Source organism: Abrus precatorius, unplaced genomic scaffold, assembly GCF_003935025.1.
Source record: "Abrus precatorius isolate BTA unplaced genomic scaffold, Abrus_2018 Scaffold6, whole genome shotgun sequence".
NCBI classification, from domain to species: Eukaryota; Viridiplantae; Streptophyta; class Magnoliopsida; order Fabales; family Fabaceae; genus Abrus; species Abrus precatorius.
The window spans coordinates 124214-142917 of record NW_020874406.1 but is presented as its reverse complement, the minus strand read 5'-3'; the positions used below and the strand labels follow the sequence as shown (position 1 = coordinate 142917).

Genomic DNA, 18704 nt, shown 5'->3' with positions numbered 1-18704 from the left:
CCTTTTTCCTTGAGAGATAGAGCAAAATGCTGGTTACAAGCTCAACCACAAGGAAGCATTACAACTTGGACAGAACTTGTGAACAGGTTTCTAACCAAGTACTTCCCTCCATCCAAAGCTGCTAAACTGAGAGGAGAAATTACATCCTTTGTTCAGCAAGATGGATAATCATTGTATGAAGCTTGGGAAAGATACAAAGAATTGCTAAGAAGGTGTCCACATCATTGTATTCCAGATTGGATGCAATTGGAAACTTTTTATAATGGGATAATGCAGTAACAAGAACAATGGTTGATGCTGCTGCTGGAGGTTCATTAAATACAAAGTCCTTGGAAGAAGCTCAGAGGATTATTGACATGATGGCATCTTCAATGTATCAGAATTCAAACTCAAGGAATCAAGGAAGAAACTCTAGTCATGAAGCTAAAGTTCTGGAAACTTTTCTTGCACAAAATCAGCTACAAAATCAAATGTTTTCAGAACAATTAGCTGCCTTAACATAACAAATCAACAATCTGCAAACAGGGAGTATGCCTACCAGTCAGCTAAGTTGTGATTTTTGTGGAGGAAACCATGCAAATGGTGCATGTGAGGCATCCACAAGTGAACCACAAGAGCAAGTGAATTATATGAATAATTTTCAGAGACAACAGCCATCATATCCCCCTGGATTTCAATTTTCGAATAATAGAACTCAGCAGTATTCTAATTGGAATAATCAACATTCTGCTGCAAAGAATTCTAATTCAAATTTACCTTTTTCTAATGCAGGTCCAGCAACACAACAGCCTTATTTTCAGAGGAACTCATCCACTCAACCTCAAGGAAATCAGAAATTTTCTAGACCTATGAATGAGAGGTTGACTGAGATGGAAGAAACTATGCTGCAATTCATGAAGGTGACTCAAACAAGCTTCAAAAACCAAGAAGCTTCCATGAAGAAACTAGAGACACAGATTGGAAAATTAGCTGAACAACTATCCAGCAGGGATGAAGGAAGATTTCCAAGCAATATAGTAATCAATCCTAAAGAGCAATGTCAAGCCATAACTACAAAGAGTGGAGCTGTAGTTGCAAGCCCTAAACCAGCAGAAAAGAAAGTGAATGATGCAGCAGAAAGAAACATTGAACAAGATCTGCAACAAGGAAATTTTAAGCTATTGAAGAAAGACCATTCAGAAGAAAAAGAAAAAGTTCCCATGAATTCTGAAAGGAAAACCAAAAAGCAACTCTTTGAGGAAGCTTGTAAGCCAATAGACCCAGAAAAATACAAGAGGCTGCCCTATCCTCAGAGAGTCCAAAATCCTAAACAAGAGGAACAATTTGAAAGGTTTATGAATGTCTTTAAGAAATTACAAATTAACATTCCTTTTGCAGAAGCTTTGGAGCAAATGCCTTCATATGCAAAGTTCATGAAAGAACTACTTTCCAGAAAAAGGAAGCTAGAGCATGACAAAACAGTACCTTTGACAGAGGAGTGCAGTGCCATTCTTAAGAGAAAGCTTCCTCAAAAGCTGAAAGATCCTGGATCATTTAGCATTCCTTGTGAAATAGGAAACTGCACTGTGGGAAGAGCATTGTGTGACTTGGGAACAAGCATAAATCTGATGCCATTAGCTGTTCTACAGAAACTTGGCATAGAGGAAGTGAAGCCTACCAACATTACACTGCAGCTAGCTGATAGATCATACACTTATCCATATGGAGTTGTTGAAGATTTATTAGTTAAAGTTGACAAGTTCATTTTTCCTGCAGATTTTGTGATTCTAGATATGGAAGTGGATTCTAACATTCCTTTGATCCTAGGGAGGCCATTTCTTGCAACCGGAAGAGCTTTAATAGATGTGCAAAAAGGTGAACTTATGCTTCGAGTTCAAGATGAGAAGGTAATATTTAATGTGTTTGAAGCTTTAAAATATTCAGTTGAAGATAATACATGTATGAAGGTAGATATACTGGATGCTTTTATTACACAACACCATATGAAAGAATTTGATGAAACTGCTGTGTTAGAAGAGATAATATCTGCAGGGAATGACAAATCTGAAACTCTGAATGAAGAAGATATCATGGAAATGCAGCAGCAATTGGAAGCTCTGCCGATCCAAAAACCTGCAGAAAATTTAGTGAAAGAAGAGCTGAAAAAGGACGATAAAGAAGAGGAAAAGCAAAAGCTAGAACTGAAACAACTCCCTTCACACCTACGGTATGCATTTCTGGATGAGAAACATGTAAATCCAGTCATCATCAACAATGAACTTAAGGAAGAACAAGAGGAAAAATTGCTCAGAATTTTGAGAGAACACAAATCTGCAATTGGCTGGAGTATTGCAAATCTGAAAGGTATAAATCCCTCATTTTGTAAGCGCAGAATTTTATTTGAAGAGAATTTTAAGCTTGTTGTGCAGCCACAAAGGAGGTTAAACCCAGCCATGAAAGAGGTAGTTAAAAAAGAGGTCATAAAGCTGTTAGATGCAGGAATAATATACCCTATTTCTGACAGCAATTGGGTAAGTCTAGTCCAAGTTGTTCCAAAGAAAGGTGGTATGACAGTTGTACCTAATGAAAAGAATGAACTTGTCCCTACTAGGACTGTGACTGGATGGAGAATGTGCATAGACTATAGAAAATTAAATGATGCAACCAGAAAAGACCATTTCCCACTACCATTTGCAGATCAAATGTTAGAAAGACTTGCTGGACATTCATTTTATTGTTTTCTTGATGGGTATTCAGGATATAATCAAATAGCTGTAGATCCTTTAGATCAAGAGAAAACTGCATTTACATGTCCATTTGGAGTCTTTGCATATAGGAGAATGCCATTTGGTTTGTGTAATGCCCCTGTCACTTTCCAAAGATGCATGCTTTCTATTTTTTCTGATTTGGTAGAAAACATCATAGAAGTGTTCATGGACGATTTCTCTGTTTTTGGTGATTCTTTTGATGATTGTTTAGCTAATCTATCCACTGTTTTGCAGAGATGTCAAGATACTAACCTTGTGTTAAATTGGGAGAAGTGCCATTTCATGGTACAAGAAGGCATTGTCCTTGGTCACAAAATTTCAGAGAAGGGAATGGAGGTGGACCAAGCTAAAATAGAAGTCATTGGTAATTTGCCTCCACCTGTCAATGTTAAGGGAGTTAGAAGTTTTTTAGGACATGCTGGTTTTTATAGAAGATTCATAAAAGATTTTTCCAAGATTGCTAAACCCTTGAGTAATTTACTTGTAAAAGATGCAGATTTCATATTTGATGATAATTGTTTGCATGCATTTTCTGTTTTAAAAGAGAAACTGATTTCTGCACCTATTCTTGCAAAACCAGATTGGAAATTACCTTTTGAACTCATGTGTGATGCAAGTGATAGTGCAGTGGGTGCTGTTTTAGGACAGAGGAAAGATAGGAAATTACATGCTACATATTATTCAAGCAAAGTATTAAATCCTGCACAAGTGAATTACACAACAACAGAAAAAGAACTTTTAGCTGTTGTATATGCTTTTGATAAGTTCAGATCATATTTAATGGGTTCAAAAGTGATTGTATACACTGATCATGCTGCTCTTAAATATCTTTTGACAAAACAGGATGCAAAACCCAGATTATTAAGATGGATTCTACTCCTCCAAGAATTTGAGCTAGAAATCAAAGACGAGAAAGGGAAAGAAAACAGTGTTGCTGACCACTTGTCCAGACTTCCTTTGGAGAGTTTAACCACTGAATCATTGGAAATAAATGAAGAATTTCCAGATGAAAAGTTGTTTGCAGTGGAAAACATGCCTTGGTTTGCTGACATTGCATATTTTAAAGCCACTCAATTCATTCCAAAGAGGTTTACTTGGCAGCAAAAGAAGAAGTTCTTACATGACAGCAAATTCTATGTGTGGGAAGACCCATACCTATTCAAAATTGGAGTAGATGGGTTAATTAGAAGATGCATTCCACAAAGTGAGCAAGCTGAGATACTATGGCATTGTCACAATTCAGAATATGGAGGCCACCATGCAAGTTCAAGGACTGTTGCAAAAGTCTTGCAAGCAGGTTTCTTTTGGCCTACACTCTTCAAAGATGCCAAGAAGTATGTGGAAAACTGTGATAAATGTCAAAGAACTAGAAATATTTCAAGAAGACATGAGTTGCCATTAACCAACATCTTGGAAGTGGAACCATTTGATGTATGGGGGATTGATTTCATGGGACCATTTCCCCCATCATTCTCACCCGAATACATTCTAGTTGCAGTGGATTATGTGTCTAAATGGGTAGAAGCAATTCCCACCAGATCAAATGATGCAAAGGTAGTGATTTCTTTTATAAGAAAGAACATTTTTTCAAGATTTGGTGTGCCTAGAGTGCTGATAAGTGATGGAGGTACTCACTTCTGCAACAAGTATCTTGAAGCTGTATTAATGAAATATGGTGTGAAGCATAAGGTTGCTACTCCATACCATCCACAAACAAGTGGACAAGTGGAGGTTTCAAATAGAGAGATCAAGCAAATTCTAGAGAAAGTAGTGAACAGTTCAAGGAAGGATTGGTCAAAGAAACTGGATGACTCACTGTGGACATATAGAACTGCTTTTAAAACTCCAATTGGTATGTCTCCATATCAGCTAGTATTTGGAAAGGCCTGTCACTTACCTCTAGAGCTGAAGCACAGAGCATATTGGACTACCAAGTGGCTTAACTTTGATTTGTCAAGTGCTGGAAAGAAGAGAGTTTTACAGTTGCATGAATTGGAAGAATTCAGACAACAAGCTTATGAGAATGCAAAGTTGTACAAAGAAAGAACCAAGAGGATCCATGACAAATTTATTCTGCAAAAAGATTTCAGAACTGGCCAACAAGTACTATTATTCAATTCAAGATTAAAATTGTTTCCAGGGAAACTGAAATCTAGATGGTCTGGACCATTTTTAATCAAGGAAACTTCTCCCTTTGGAGCAATTCTTATAGAAGATCTGAAAATAGGGAGAGAATTCAAGGTCAATGGCCAAAGATTGAAGATCTATCATGGAGAGGAGTTTACAAGGAACATATCATGCATGAAACTGGTTTCTCTTGAGTGAGAAACATTTAATGTCAAGCTAATGACATTAAAGAAGCGCTTTGTGAGAGGCAACTCACATTTCTAACCCAATTTAAGTTTTCTGCATTATTTTTGAATTAACAGTATTCATAGAAGTCAAAGTCTGAACTTTTCATCTTGGTTACCTTGCTGAATCTGATGTTTGGAATAAATCTGGTGACTGAAACAAGAATGCAGATTGGAATTAATTAGAATGCTTAAAGTTCTTGTACAGTCTGAATAATAGTTATCAAATTCTGCAAATTCTCTGCAAAATACAAATTTCTGCATCATACTCATCATATTCTATAATTTTGATGCAAAAGGTAAATTTTGAAGCATGCTAAATCTGTCATTTGTAGCGAATCTGATAAATGCAATTGGACTTCATGCTATAATGTGTTATGGAAAAGTCAGAATTGCATTGTGAATATGTTAAGCAGAAATTATGCAGAATTCAACTGTGATGTTTGTTGCATCTGTAATTTGGAGCGAAAATGATGAATGAATTGAGAGTTCATGATAGGAGTGTGTAATGTAAAAGTCAAAAATGCATAAGTAGGGAGTGAATAGTTGTTCTGCAGAAATTCTGCAGAATTCAGCCTTGGATGAATGTTGCATATGTAATTAAGGGTGAACATGATGAGGGAAGTAGGTATTTTATATGGTAAGTGTGTATTGGAATGATTATGATTTGTTAAGTGAGCCAATTAAAGTTTGGAGAACTTGGATTGATGAAAGGAATCACTCTTTTGTAGGAAAGCAATCACGCAGAGATGGAATTCTGAGATTTCTCCTCTGGAACAATCACTCTCGCTGATGAGAGTGATAACGCAGAGGCAGATGGGAAAAACACACTCTCTGGATCACTTCCTTTCCTTGTCAAGAGTGCCCACGCGCAGGTAAGTATGAAATATTTCTTAGCGCGTTACTCCTTTTAATGAAAAAAGTGACCACGCTCAAGCAAAAAGCTTGCGCGTTATCACTTTGCCCAGCAATAATGATAACGCGCATTGCATTCAAAATTTCCAAGCTCTCTGTAACACTCACTCTGTTCGACAAGAGTGACAACGCAGAATTTTATTAATAAGGGAACGTTCACTTCTCACTTAAAAAGTGGGCACGTGCACACGCGTGACCCCAGACTCCATATAAAGGAACCACGCTCACATCCATTTAAACCTAAATCCCCATTTCCCTCTAAAATTCCTCTGACTTTCAATCTTTCGTGAAGCAACCAGCAAGCAATTGCTCCTTCTTTTTCACTGTCATTCACATTTCTGAAGCTCAAGGTACGTTCTCTGCATTCTCTGAAATTGTATTTAGGGTTTTTCTTTGCTGCAACTCTGGAAAAATGTCAAAAATGGCAAAGGGGAAATATCTTGAGCGTATTCAATTTAAGGAACTTTAAATACTGTGAATAAGTTTTCAAAGTCATTCAATCTTCTCTGTTAACATATTCACATCTGCATTATGCGAAAAATCTGAACATGACTTTGAAAGAAATAGAAATATTCCAGTTGCCATCAATGAAAATACTCTTTGCATGCAATATTTGAATGTTAATGTCTGAACTGAGTTGTATGGAACTAATTACTGCTGTATATTGCACTGCCTGATTGTACAGATAGCATACTGATAGTCCTGCATTAAGCTGATCTTTAGTCTTTGATGATAATGAATGAGTGCACTGTCCTAATTGTATGTGATTCAAAGAAACAATAGGCAATATTCTGGATGGAATTTTGCTGTCAGAAGATAAATTCTTTTAGGAACCATTAGTAGTTGAAATGTGGTTGGAAATTGTGATTCTTTTTCTGCATTCTTGGTGAAATTGTGAACTCTGAGGGAACAAATTATGAAGGCCAATTTAAAATCCCCTGAATATGGTTTGATTAATTTTGTACCTAAGTTCTGGTATATCTGAAAAGTTAAGAGAGCATGTAAAAAAATATGTTGATGACCTATAATAGCATCTCTACGTTAACCTGATGTGCTTTGAGAGTGTGCACTCTAAACTACAAATTTAAAGGTTTAACCAATTTTGACTGTGATTGCTTAGTAATTTGCAATAGTGCTTGTGTTTATATGATTACATTCTCATGACAGCAACTAATTGTAAATAGATACATACTGCAAGTTAGAATTCTGCACATGGATTGATTGAAATTATCTAGTAAAGAGATCTATACTGTCACAATTCTGTGTCATGAATTTTAAACTGTCAAATTACTTGCTTGTTTTTGCAGCCACTTCAAAATGGTCAGAACTTCTTTGAATACACCAGTTGGACCTTCTAAGAAGACCAAAGCTGGATCTGCCAACAACACTCCAAGAAGGAGATCTATCAGGAATATGCAAGCTAGAACAGCCAGGAATTCTTCAACCACTAAAAGAGTAAGAACTGATGGTGTCTCACCTTCCTCACCCATTGAAATCGCTGACCCTCCTCAGCCAAGTGTACCCACACCTGCAACCTATTCACCACCTCAGCCGACCAGAAGAAATGCTCCTTCTACCTCTACCCCTACTGATCATGATCCAAGATTCAGGAGTATTGCTCACGAAAACTATTTCAAGGCAAATATTCTGAGGAGGAAGATTGTCCCAGATAGAGCCTTTGAAATTGCTGAAGGCAACTACCCTGAGTACTCAGAAGAAATTCAGAAAAGGGGATGGGACAACTTCTGCTCCTTGGCTGATAATGGTTGGAGAGAAATTACACAGGAGTTTTATGCAAATGCAATGCGGTTCAAGGGAGACCAAATTCCCAAATTTCACACAATGGTCAAGGGTATGAGGATGGATTTCACTGCTGCCAACATCAATCGAGTGTTGGAAATTTACACTAAAAGGCAACCTGGGCAGATGGACTTCACTGACTTTAAGAATAGTCCAGACAAGGATTATATTGAAATCCTGCACAGAATTGGAAGGCCAGGCACAACTTGGCAGCTAAACCTCGCCCAGAAACCCAAGTGTATCACCACCAAGAACTTGCTACCATTTGCTAAAGTCTGGAGTACTTTTCTGTTGAACTCTTTCATGCCCGTCAAGCATAGCTCAACCCTGGCAGTAAAGAGGGCTGAATTATTGTTTGCTATAGTTAATGATATGTACATTGATGTGGGGGAAGTAATTAGTGAATGTATCTTAAATATTCTGAAAACAAAAAGAGATTCACTAGCCTTTCCCTCATTAATCACTTTACTTTGTGAGGATGCAGGGGTTGAAGTTGGAGACTACCAAGAGAAAATCAGATCTGCTCCCCCTATCTCTGTCTCAATGGTAAAGGAAATCTATGCCACCACCTCCTGCACTTCAGCTGCACCTATCCCCACCCAGTTCAGAAAGGAGAAACCAATGAAGATGAAGGACATCCTCCATCTTTTGGTTGAAAGGCAAAATCAATTTGCTGAACGACAAACTGAGCTCCACAGCAGTTTGAAGGCAGGAACTATGCTATTGGAATGTGTGTTGATGAATCTTGGTCAGAAGATGGGAATGACCAAAGATGAACTTTATCACACACCAGATTTGGCCAAGAATGCTCAATGTCTATGCTCATCAGTCTTTAAAGACTTGCCAATCTACAAGACTCATTTTCCACAGCCAACTGAAGAAGTGGTGGAGGAAGAAGAAGATGAGGAGGATGAGGAAGAAGATAAAGATGAAATTTCTGATGAAGAGGATGCCCAAGATGACTAGTTTAGGATCTTTGTTTTCTTTTCTGTTAATTCGAATTTTCTCTTGATGGTCTTGTAATTAAGTTTCAAACTTTTTGGTTTCATTTTAGAATTTGGGTTTGTAATTTGCACACTTGGTATATTTTGGTTTCATGCTAATTCTGAACAATTATGTTTTGAACACACATTAATTCTGCAGAATTCAATCCCTTTTCCCTTGATAATTGACAGAATTTTTGGTGTTTTGTGCAGAAAATGTCACAACCACACAACACTCACACACCATGGAAGCTGACACTTGCACCAGCTGCCATGAAAGGGGGGTTTCATTCTCTACCTCTTATTCATGAGTTAGCTTCACAATTACACTGAATTATTCCTGAAAAACACCAAAATACTAGAATAGATAATAAATTGCTGGCTGTTAATCAAATAAAAATGATTGACAATTTTGTGAATTCTGTGTGAATTTCTTTTTAAGTTGTTTTTCCCATTCTCAAAATGAGATCACACTTGTATTTTCAAAAATGAGGCAGTTGCCACTAGGTGCATATATTTCTGAAAAGTGCATTGTGTTTTCATTCATCCACATGATCACTTATAAATACCTAGTGAGATTTGAGCTGTCTAATTTTTTTTTTCTTGTGTGATTAATCATATTTGGCTGTATTCTCTAGAACTTGCCCTTGTTCTTAATTGAATATGCATGCTACAGTTTTCACCCACATGATAAAGGCCATGTTTGATTATACCTAGTCAGCCTAAATGCCTTCCTTTATGATTGAATGTCTTAGTTCACCCTTTTGAGCTTAATATCCCTTTTCTTGAAATTACCTCATTATAAGCCTTGCTGAAAAACCAATTTTTACCATTCAAAAGATCAAAGGCATAATGAGTTTAATCAAGAATGAGTTTTAAAACTAAGTTTGGGGTGGCATCCAGATTTTAATTGCTTGAGGACAAGCAATGTTCTAAGTTTGGGGGTGGGAAATATCTAAGTGTGAATTCAACAAGCCAGAAAGAAAGAACAAAAATGATGCAGCAAAATGAAAAATTTATGAAGCAAAGTTGTGAAAAGAACAAAAATGTGAGTTCAAAAGAAAAGAAGTGCAGCAAAGTGCTGCAAAAAAGAAGATAGTGACTGAAAGCAAGAAAAGAAGAAAATTATCAGTGAAAATTCTGCTGCAAGAAAAAAATTTGTTTACTGCATAAGTGAGAGAAGTAAGGAGGAATAATGTAGATCCAGGCTAGTTTTAAAACAAATCACTCAAAATGTCTCTGATCTTTTGAAATTGCATGTATTGTTTTCCATTTTCTTTGATACCTACCTTAACCTTAGCCTTGTTATAACCTGAAAAAGTCCTCTAGATGTGTGATTAATTGTACTAAGCAGAGGAGATGGAGAAATTGGGCAAGCATATGGTAGAGTGCAGTGAAATTGATGATTTAGAGTGAAAACACCACCTAAACACTGTTGAGTGATGAGAGAAACACTTCCAAGTGAGCTGTGATCATGTTGATTAATTGTACTCACATGAATTTTGATGAAATGTATGAACTTAGGTAGTAATTCTTAAAGATAAGCAACAAGAGGATTGCAAGAAAGAGCAATTAACAATTTTAAAGAAAGAAGAACCAAAGGACTACAGCAAGATACAATATGAAAAAAGAACCAAAAAGAGGTTGTTTGATGATGCTTGCAAGTCAATAGATGAAGCTAAAAGCAAAAAGCTTCCATTTCCTCAAGGACTGCAGAATTCTAAGCAAGAAAAATAGAATGATGATTTTATTCTAAGAGAGATCCTTACTGGAATTAGATATGAAGATAATAAAGAGCATGAAAGGAAGCTCCCTGAGCATATCAAGCTGCTTGAAGTCCCTCCACTTTTATTTCATCCAGGTTCTGAATTAAATGAAGAGCTGCAAGTTGGTGAAAAAAAGGGGAAACATTTAAAGATAGAGCAAGAGTTGTTGTCATCAAAATAATCTCTTAGAATCAAAGATCAATAAGCGTCAAGCTAGTGACGTTAAAAGAGCGCTTTGTGAGAGGCAACTCACACTTCTTTCCCTTTAGCTTTTGTTACTTTCTGGTTTTTTATTTCATTTTTTACATGATTTGAATTTCATGTTGAAGGTAATAATTTTTTTTTGGGAGTAAAAGTGTCAACCTATAGAGGAGTGTTCTGAGTTAGAGTGCTGGAACATCCATTTTCCTCAGCATAACCACATAGATACTTTAGGATCATTTCTCTGTTCCTTTCTAAATTTCTGACCTTTAAATTTTGATAGAATTTAGATTAATTTTTAATTTTGGTTACTTTTGAATTTTAAAATTCTGCATGCTTCTAAATTTTTAGTATGACAGAGTGGTTAATTCTTAAGTTTTCATAGAAGTAAATGTATATAATTTGGGTTTTGATTTTGCAGGTGTTAATTCAAACAGAGAAGAATGAGACAAAGTGATATGATTGTGTTTAAAAGGATGTTCATTAATTGAGTAATCACTTTGAGGAAGAAGAATTGAGGTGTAGGGGTTGTTTTCTGAAGTTTGATCATTAAAGTGAACACTTTAAGTGCGTAAAGTGTCCACGCGAAACTGCGCGCTACTACTCTCGCCACTTGAAGTGAACACGCGCAACTTTACGCTGACACTCTAATCACTAAGAGTGTCCACGTGCAAGGGTACCTTAGAAAAATTGAAGAAGAGGCTCCTGCGTGGCTACCTTAGGCATTTGAAGTAGCTACGCGCATGTTTGTGCAACTACTCTACCCGTTTGAAGTAGCTACGCGCATCTAAACGAAGCAAGGGCGCAGCTACTCTACTATATTTCGTTTACATGACTCTAGCGTGTTCACTTTCCCCATTGAAAGTTTTTACCTAGTCTGCGTAGCTACTTAAAGTGCTAAGAGTGATAACACAGAAGCACAAAACCCTAAGCTCTCAAAACCCTAGCCCTAAAATTTGATTTTCTTACTTATCATTGGGTACATTTGTGTTGATTATCTACAGTACCATCACTTACAAGTAGGATTACATCATTATTGCCCTCCAATTCCAGCTGAGAGATGCAAGCTCACCTAGAGAAAAGCTTAGATCAAGGAGGCGTAGATTTGTAGACCATACTCTTATAACTCAAAACTGAAGCAAATTGGATTTTGACACTTGCACAACTGCCATGAAAGGGGGTGAATTTTGTACTTCTTATTTCATGAGTTTAGCTTCCCTATCACTGAAAATACTCCCAGAAAAACACAAAAATATTAGATTAGATCATGAACTGACTTCTATGAATGCACTGTATTTGATTGCATTTCTGTGAATTCTAATTTTCTTCTATTTTCATAAGTTGTTTTTCCCATTCTCACATGATTATCACACTTGTAATTTTCAAAAGGAGGTAATCTTGCCATTTTGTGCACATAATTCTGAAAAAAGTGGATTATGAGCTTAATTGATTGACATTATCACTTCAAATTCCTTGGTGAGACTTGAGCCTCATGCATGACATTTCTTGATGTGTGAAATGGATCTTATATTTTGCTGCACCTCTAGAACTTGCATTGTTCTTGATTGAATTTATAATATGTCAAAGTCACATATATGATGGAGGCCTTCTTTGCGTATGCTTAGAACCTAAGTAAACCTCCCTTATACTGAAAATCCTAGTTCACCCTTTAACTTGGCCTTTGGTAAACTTCAATTCAAGCCCTACTGAAAAACCATGACACCTGTCCAAATAAGAAAGAGGCAATTTAAGTTTAACCAAAGATGATTTTCAGAATTAAGTTTGGGGTGGCATTTGTGATATTGTATAACATTGCTTGAGGACAAGCAAAGTTTTAAGTTTGGGGTAGGTAACAGCAAAGTATGAGTTGTTTGAAAAGAAAAGTAATAGCAAAAATAAAATCTGAGTCATTTGAGAAGAACGATTGAATGATTGAATGAAGAATTAAAGTATTGGAAAGAAGAAATAGGAAATGAAAAACAAAAAAGAAATTCATGCATAAATGCATAAACTGATATATGAACAGCACTTGAAATATTTCAAAAAAAAAAATTCAGAAAATGTTGTGCAAAAATTGAATGGAAGAAAAGAGTGATAGCATGCATTATTTGTGCACATTTTCAATCCTTTAGAGTGTGTAAATTACCTTTCATGTTCCCTTATTTCACAAATTATAGCATTTCCTAGTTAATTGGATGATAGGAACTCAATTTCAATTAATGTCTAAATTCTATTTTTAGACCTACACTCACTGTTTTGATTGTAACTTTTTTCATAGATGTCTGTTCGGTTGATTCTAGTTGCATTGGATTCCTCATTTTCTGGGCTATAAAATTCATATGCAGATCGTCCAAATTGGAGCTTTTTTGTATTTTCTATGAATTTTTTAAGTTAGGAAAATTGTGCAGGAATTTTTGTATTCGAATTTTGTTCTTGTAATTTCATTTCATTTGTATTAACATTTCATTAGCTTGTAATTTGGGCTGTTTAATTACACTTGTGGGCCCTTCCTTTTAGTGTTGGATCTGATCATAAGTGGTGCCTATTAATATGTTAGAGGCTCCATTTTGAAAACATTTTTTTGTTTTTGTTTTTTTACACATTTTTTTAAATTTGGTTTTGGCTCCTAAAATTCTCTCTCGAATTCTCTCTCTTCTCTTGGTGTGACTTTTCATTTTCTTCTTTCTTCTTCTCTCTTCTTGACTTGGCTGAGCATTGGATTCAATGGAAGGCTAGGCTTCTTGGATTGATACACAAGGAATAGGGAATTGCAAGGAAGATTCAGAGTGGCTCCAAGTTTGAATTCTCTTTTCTCCTCTTCTCTTTCGTTTTTCAAGATATTGATAATGTTTGGGGATAGGAATTGAATTGAATTGCGATTGAAGTTTGATTCATGAAATTGAATTAGATTGATAGATCTATTAGTCAAATTCATAATCTAGTTTGTTAGCAAATTCGATTGAATTAGTTAATGGATTAGATGTTCAAACTAGGGAAACAATGAAGGATGTTGTTTGCATGAACCTATGACTTGTGGATCAATTAATTCTCATTTGATTTCTCTTTTATTCCAGAATTTTATGCGTTTGATCAGATTATTCTTAAACTTTCAAAATTCCCCAATCTTTTGTTTCATTTTAACAATTTGGCAAAGAAGAATTAGATACAAACGTGTCCTCGAGATTTCGACCTTGGTTGACATTATTCTACACATAATTGCGAAAACCTTGTGTGTTTGATAAGTGTTCGATAAAGCTATATCAAAGAGAATGCAATCTCATGCTAAATTCTGAATATCATCTACTTGAATTGCATCTTTTCTGTTTGGCATAACCTGCATTGTTTCCCAAATGGATTGAACACTTACCTATCCTTTAACCTCAATTTCACTTGAAAAGTTCTCTTGATATGTGATTGGTTACATTTTTTTTAGAGGAGATTGAGAATATATGCAAGCCTATGGTAGAGTGTAGTAAAAATGATGATTTTGAGAGCAAATACTGAGCCTAAACACGAATTGAGTGATGAGGGAAACACTACTTGTGAGCTGTGAACATATTTTTCAATTTTGCTCATATGAAACTTTGCTGAATTACATGAATTCAGATGGCATATTTTTGTTGATTGAGTGGTTAAAACAGTGTAATGATCATGTTGATCAATGGATGAATAACTTGATTTGGATGAGAAATCAGAAAGATACAGAATTGGGAATTAGAAGTGTTGAAAAATCAGTTTGATGATTGAATTCTTGTCAATTGGATTATTCTCTTTCCCTTTTGTTTGATTTGATTTGCTTGAGGACAAGCAAAATTCTAAGTTTGGGGTGGTGATAAATCCATATTTTACCATGTTTTTAGCATAGTTTTTGGTTAATAATTAGGAAAATAGTTCTAAAATAAACTTGAAAAGATCAACAAAAAAAAATAATTAGTATAAATTGTTGTTTTGTTGAAATATTAAAAATTGTTTAGATTTTTGTAGGAGTTCATGCAAAAAGATAGAAAGTTGTTGAAAGTGCTTAAAGGAAGGATTAGCAACTGAAATTGAAGAAGAATAGTCAAAGAATCAAGCTTGAAGAAATCCTAAAAGTTGGGCGTTACAACTCCAAGTGATTGGTGTTTGAACGTGGAAAGAACAAAATACAGCATTGGGTCTGCGTGGCCACTCTAAGTGATGTGCGTTAACACTCCAGCAACTGAAATTGGATAACTGCCATTGCGTTGAAACGCACATCACTTGGTGCTTTGGCGCGCAATAGAGCATGCAAACGCATAGCAGATGGCGTAGCAGAGCTAAGCACATAGAAGAAGTATTCATTGAAGTGCTGTGTGTTGAAACGCACATCATTTGAAGCTTTGGCGCGCAAGAGCACGTTGCAACTCATAGCATATGCAGCCAAGGCGTGCATCTGCTTGCCTTTACTCCAGCCACTGCGCGTTTTGGCGCACAATTTTGCAATTTTCATAACTTCTTCTTCCTTCCAATTCTGGATGTTTGGAGCTTTTGTATCACTTTTAGAAGATTCCAGAACACCTGGGGACAACTAACTATCAAAATTTCAAGGGTTAAGTCGAAGAATTAAAGGAACTCTATAAATAGGAATTAGGAACTTAGAAAAGGGAGTCTTTTGCCATTTTTTTTTTCTTTTCATTTTCACACCTTAGGAGAGTTAGAGAGGGAGATTGGGGGCGACTTCCAAGCTCTGGACCTTGAGGAATCAGGCTGGGGATTGGATTTATGAAGAAATTCTGCAACTCTTCTTCTTCTACTCTTTCTCTCTCTTTTTCTTTTAGGAGCATGTTCTGATTTCTTTTTTGTTAGGGATCCATGGATCCAAATTTGATATTGTGATGTAATTTTGGATGTGGACCTTGAGGTTTTAATTGAATTGAGTATGTGATTCTGTTCTTAATGCAGTTGTGAACTAATCCTTCATTCACTCTCAGTTTAAGAAAGAAAAACCAATGAAGATTAAGGATACACTAACATTGTTGGCAGAAATGCAAAATTCACTGGCTGAGAGGCAGACTGAGCTCCACAGTAGTGTCAAAACTGGAATCATGTTGCTGGAGTGTGTCATGCTAAACATTGGTCAAAAGATGGGAATGACCACACACCAGACTTGGCAGAGAAGGCTCAGTGCCTTTGCTCCTCAATTTTCAAAGATATGCCAATCTATAAGACTCACTTCCCACAGCCAACTAAAGTGGAGGAAGAGGTAGAAGAAGAAGAAGACGAGGATGAAGATTCAGAAGAAGACACCTCAGATGAGGAGGAAGCAGAAGAATAGTTTAGGACTTTAAATTTCTGTCATTTAGAATTATTGTAGACAATTATAATTAAGTTTTAGACTTTTGACTTTGTAATTATGTTTTAGTTTAATTTTAGTTATAAACATTTCTGCTTTAAATATCTACTAGTTTTTGAAATTAATTGCCTTTTACTTGATAATTGATAAAATTTTGGTGTTTTGTGCAGAATTTGTCACTATCACACAACTCTCAAACACATGGATTTTGACACCTGCACAAGCTGCCATGAAAGGGGGGGTTAATTCTTTACCTCTTGTTCATGAGTTTAGCTTCACATACACTTAAAAATTTTCAGAAAAACACAAAAATATTAGGATAGATATTAAACTATATTTTGTGAATTAATTGCTTTCTAATTGACAATTCTATAAATTCTGAATGAATTTTTCTTTTTAAGTTATTTTTCCCATTCTCACATGAGATCACACTTGTAATTTTCAAAATGGAGTAGTCTTGCCACTTTGTACATATAGTTCTAGAAAAGTGAATTATGAGTTTAATTGATTAACATGTTCACTTAAAAATCCTTGGTGAGACTTGAACTTCATGCATTTCTTGTTGTGTGCTAATTGATCTCATATTTTGCTGCACCTCTAGAACTTGCATTGTTTCTTGATTGAATTTGTAAAATGTACAGTTCACTTATATGATGGAGGCATTCTTTGTTCATGCTTAGAGCCTAAATAAACCTCCCTTGTGCTGACAATCCTCATTCAACCTTTTGAGGACAAGCTAAAATTCAAGTTTGGGGTGGTGATGAATCCATATTTTTACTAGTATTTTACTATAGTTTTAATCCATTTGATAAAGAAAATATGTTGGAAAAAGCAGAAAAACTCTTGAAAATAGAATGATTAAAGCTTTTCTTTAAATACATAGTTATTTTAGAATTTAGGAATTTTCTGTGTAGAAATTAATAATTCAATCATGTTTCTGTAGGAAAATCTGAGCAAAGTTCATGCAGATGGAAGATCAATAGAAGGATAGAAGAAAAGTAGCAAAATTGGACTCAAGGAACAAGGTTAATGGAGTTTAAGCTGGGCGTGATCACTATCGTTTGTGAAAGTGTTTGATCCAGAGCTTAAAAGTGAAGTGGAATCTGTGCGTAATCACTTTTATCCACAAGAGTAAGCGTTCCAAAGAGTTTCTTAGTAGAACACAGATGCGCATTGTGACTTTCACTAGTAAAAGTGAACATTCCAGGGGGACTTCAATCACAACAGAATTGCGCGTTCCCACTTCCACTGATGAAAGTGATTGTTCCATAGAGACCTTCAGCATTACAACTTGCGCGTGGCTACTTTCGTTCATGAAAGTGACCACGCATAACTCGACTTCCAGCGTTGCCACTTTTATGAAGGAAAGTAATCATTCCAGTCTTACATAACACCAGATAAGCCTCTGCGTGGCTACTCTTATGAAGAAAAGTGGTAACGCGCAGATGGCGGGAAACTTATAAATTGTAGAAAAGCTCAGATCTTTGGATCCTTTATTCATTTTTCGTTTCCATTTAGTTTCTTATTGTGTAGAGAGTCTAAGAGAGCGATTGGGGACGAACACCGAGCTTCAACCTAGAGGAATTAGATTGAAGATCGGTTGAAGATGACTCTTCTGTGTTCATTCTTCTCTTTTCTTTCTTTCTTTTTTTCTGTTGTAATGGTTGCTTGAATTCTTCATAGTTAGGGATTGTGAATCCAAAATGAATGTGTTGAATCGATTATGGATTTGAATTTTGAGTATTTGAATGAATTGAGTGATTGATTCTGTAGATTCATGTAGTGATTGAATAGAAATTTGATTAACTAATTATAGAGGAACTCTTGTCAATGAAAATTGAATTTGTTCTTTAAATCTGAATCAATTACCAGGAATATAGATTTCTTAGGGATAAGATAACTTGATTCTGCAATCTTCTGGTTTCTAACACCTAATGCAAATTTAGTTATACCAGATCTAAGGAATTAGAGTGATTTGATTGAATGTTAGGTTCATTGAGTTAAGGAATTAACCTTTGAATAATATAACGTGAAACTGATTGTCATTTCTTTTAATTACTTGAAGGTTCAGAACCTTATTGATTCAACATTGAAGTTTTGGTGAAACAATTCCCTGGCTATGTCTTCCACATCTGTTAATCACACATTTGCATGTTCAGTGTTTTGTTTCCTTTCTGAATTTAATATTTGTTACTTTAATTCCAAATTCCATCTGAAATTCGTGAAGCTCAACTAATTTTAGCCTTGTGAAGTGATAATTGAGCACTTTTATTCCTTGAGGACGATACTTAGAACTCTAACACAGTTCTATCATTTTTATAACTTGCTACATCATCACTAGTACACTTGCTAGTCAAATTAACTTCTCTTCTGAAGTGTGACACCAGTGGGCCATATACTGTGAATGAGTGTGGGCACTTGTGTCATGTGTGCGAATGAATATGGGCCAATGTGCCGTGAAACGTTAATGACTATGGATATTGTGCCGTGAATGAATAATATGTGTGGTTGAAATGTGTGTGTGAATGAGGCATAATGAATGCCATTGTAATGATGCTGTGAATGGTTCAGTGATACACTGGAGGTGTGGAAGATGAGGATGGTAGAAATACCTTAGGGAAGAGAGAGTG

The 18704-nt window shown here is 35.8% G+C and overlaps 1 protein-coding gene and 1 non-coding gene across 2 annotated transcripts; one reads left to right on the top strand and one right to left on the bottom strand.

The window, feature by feature from the left end:
• Window positions 1-123: 123 nt before the first annotated feature.
• LOC113870587 lies at window positions 124-230 on the bottom strand. Its single transcript, XR_003505608.1, has one exon. It is a non-coding gene; the product is annotated as a small nucleolar RNA R71 (small nucleolar RNA).
• A 2372-nt stretch (window positions 231-2602) lies between these two features.
• On the top strand, window positions 2603-16056 carry LOC113869201 (the record flags this gene model as incomplete). Its single annotated transcript, XM_027505415.1, is given in 7 exon segments — window positions 2603-2715; window positions 2816-3054; window positions 3160-3873; window positions 4165-4498; window positions 4532-4868; window positions 15713-15806; window positions 15866-16056. Coding segments are annotated over 7 exon segments (2022 nt in total), but the record flags the coding sequence as incomplete, so codon positions are not given.
• Between the last annotated feature and the right edge of the window lie 2648 nt (window positions 16057-18704).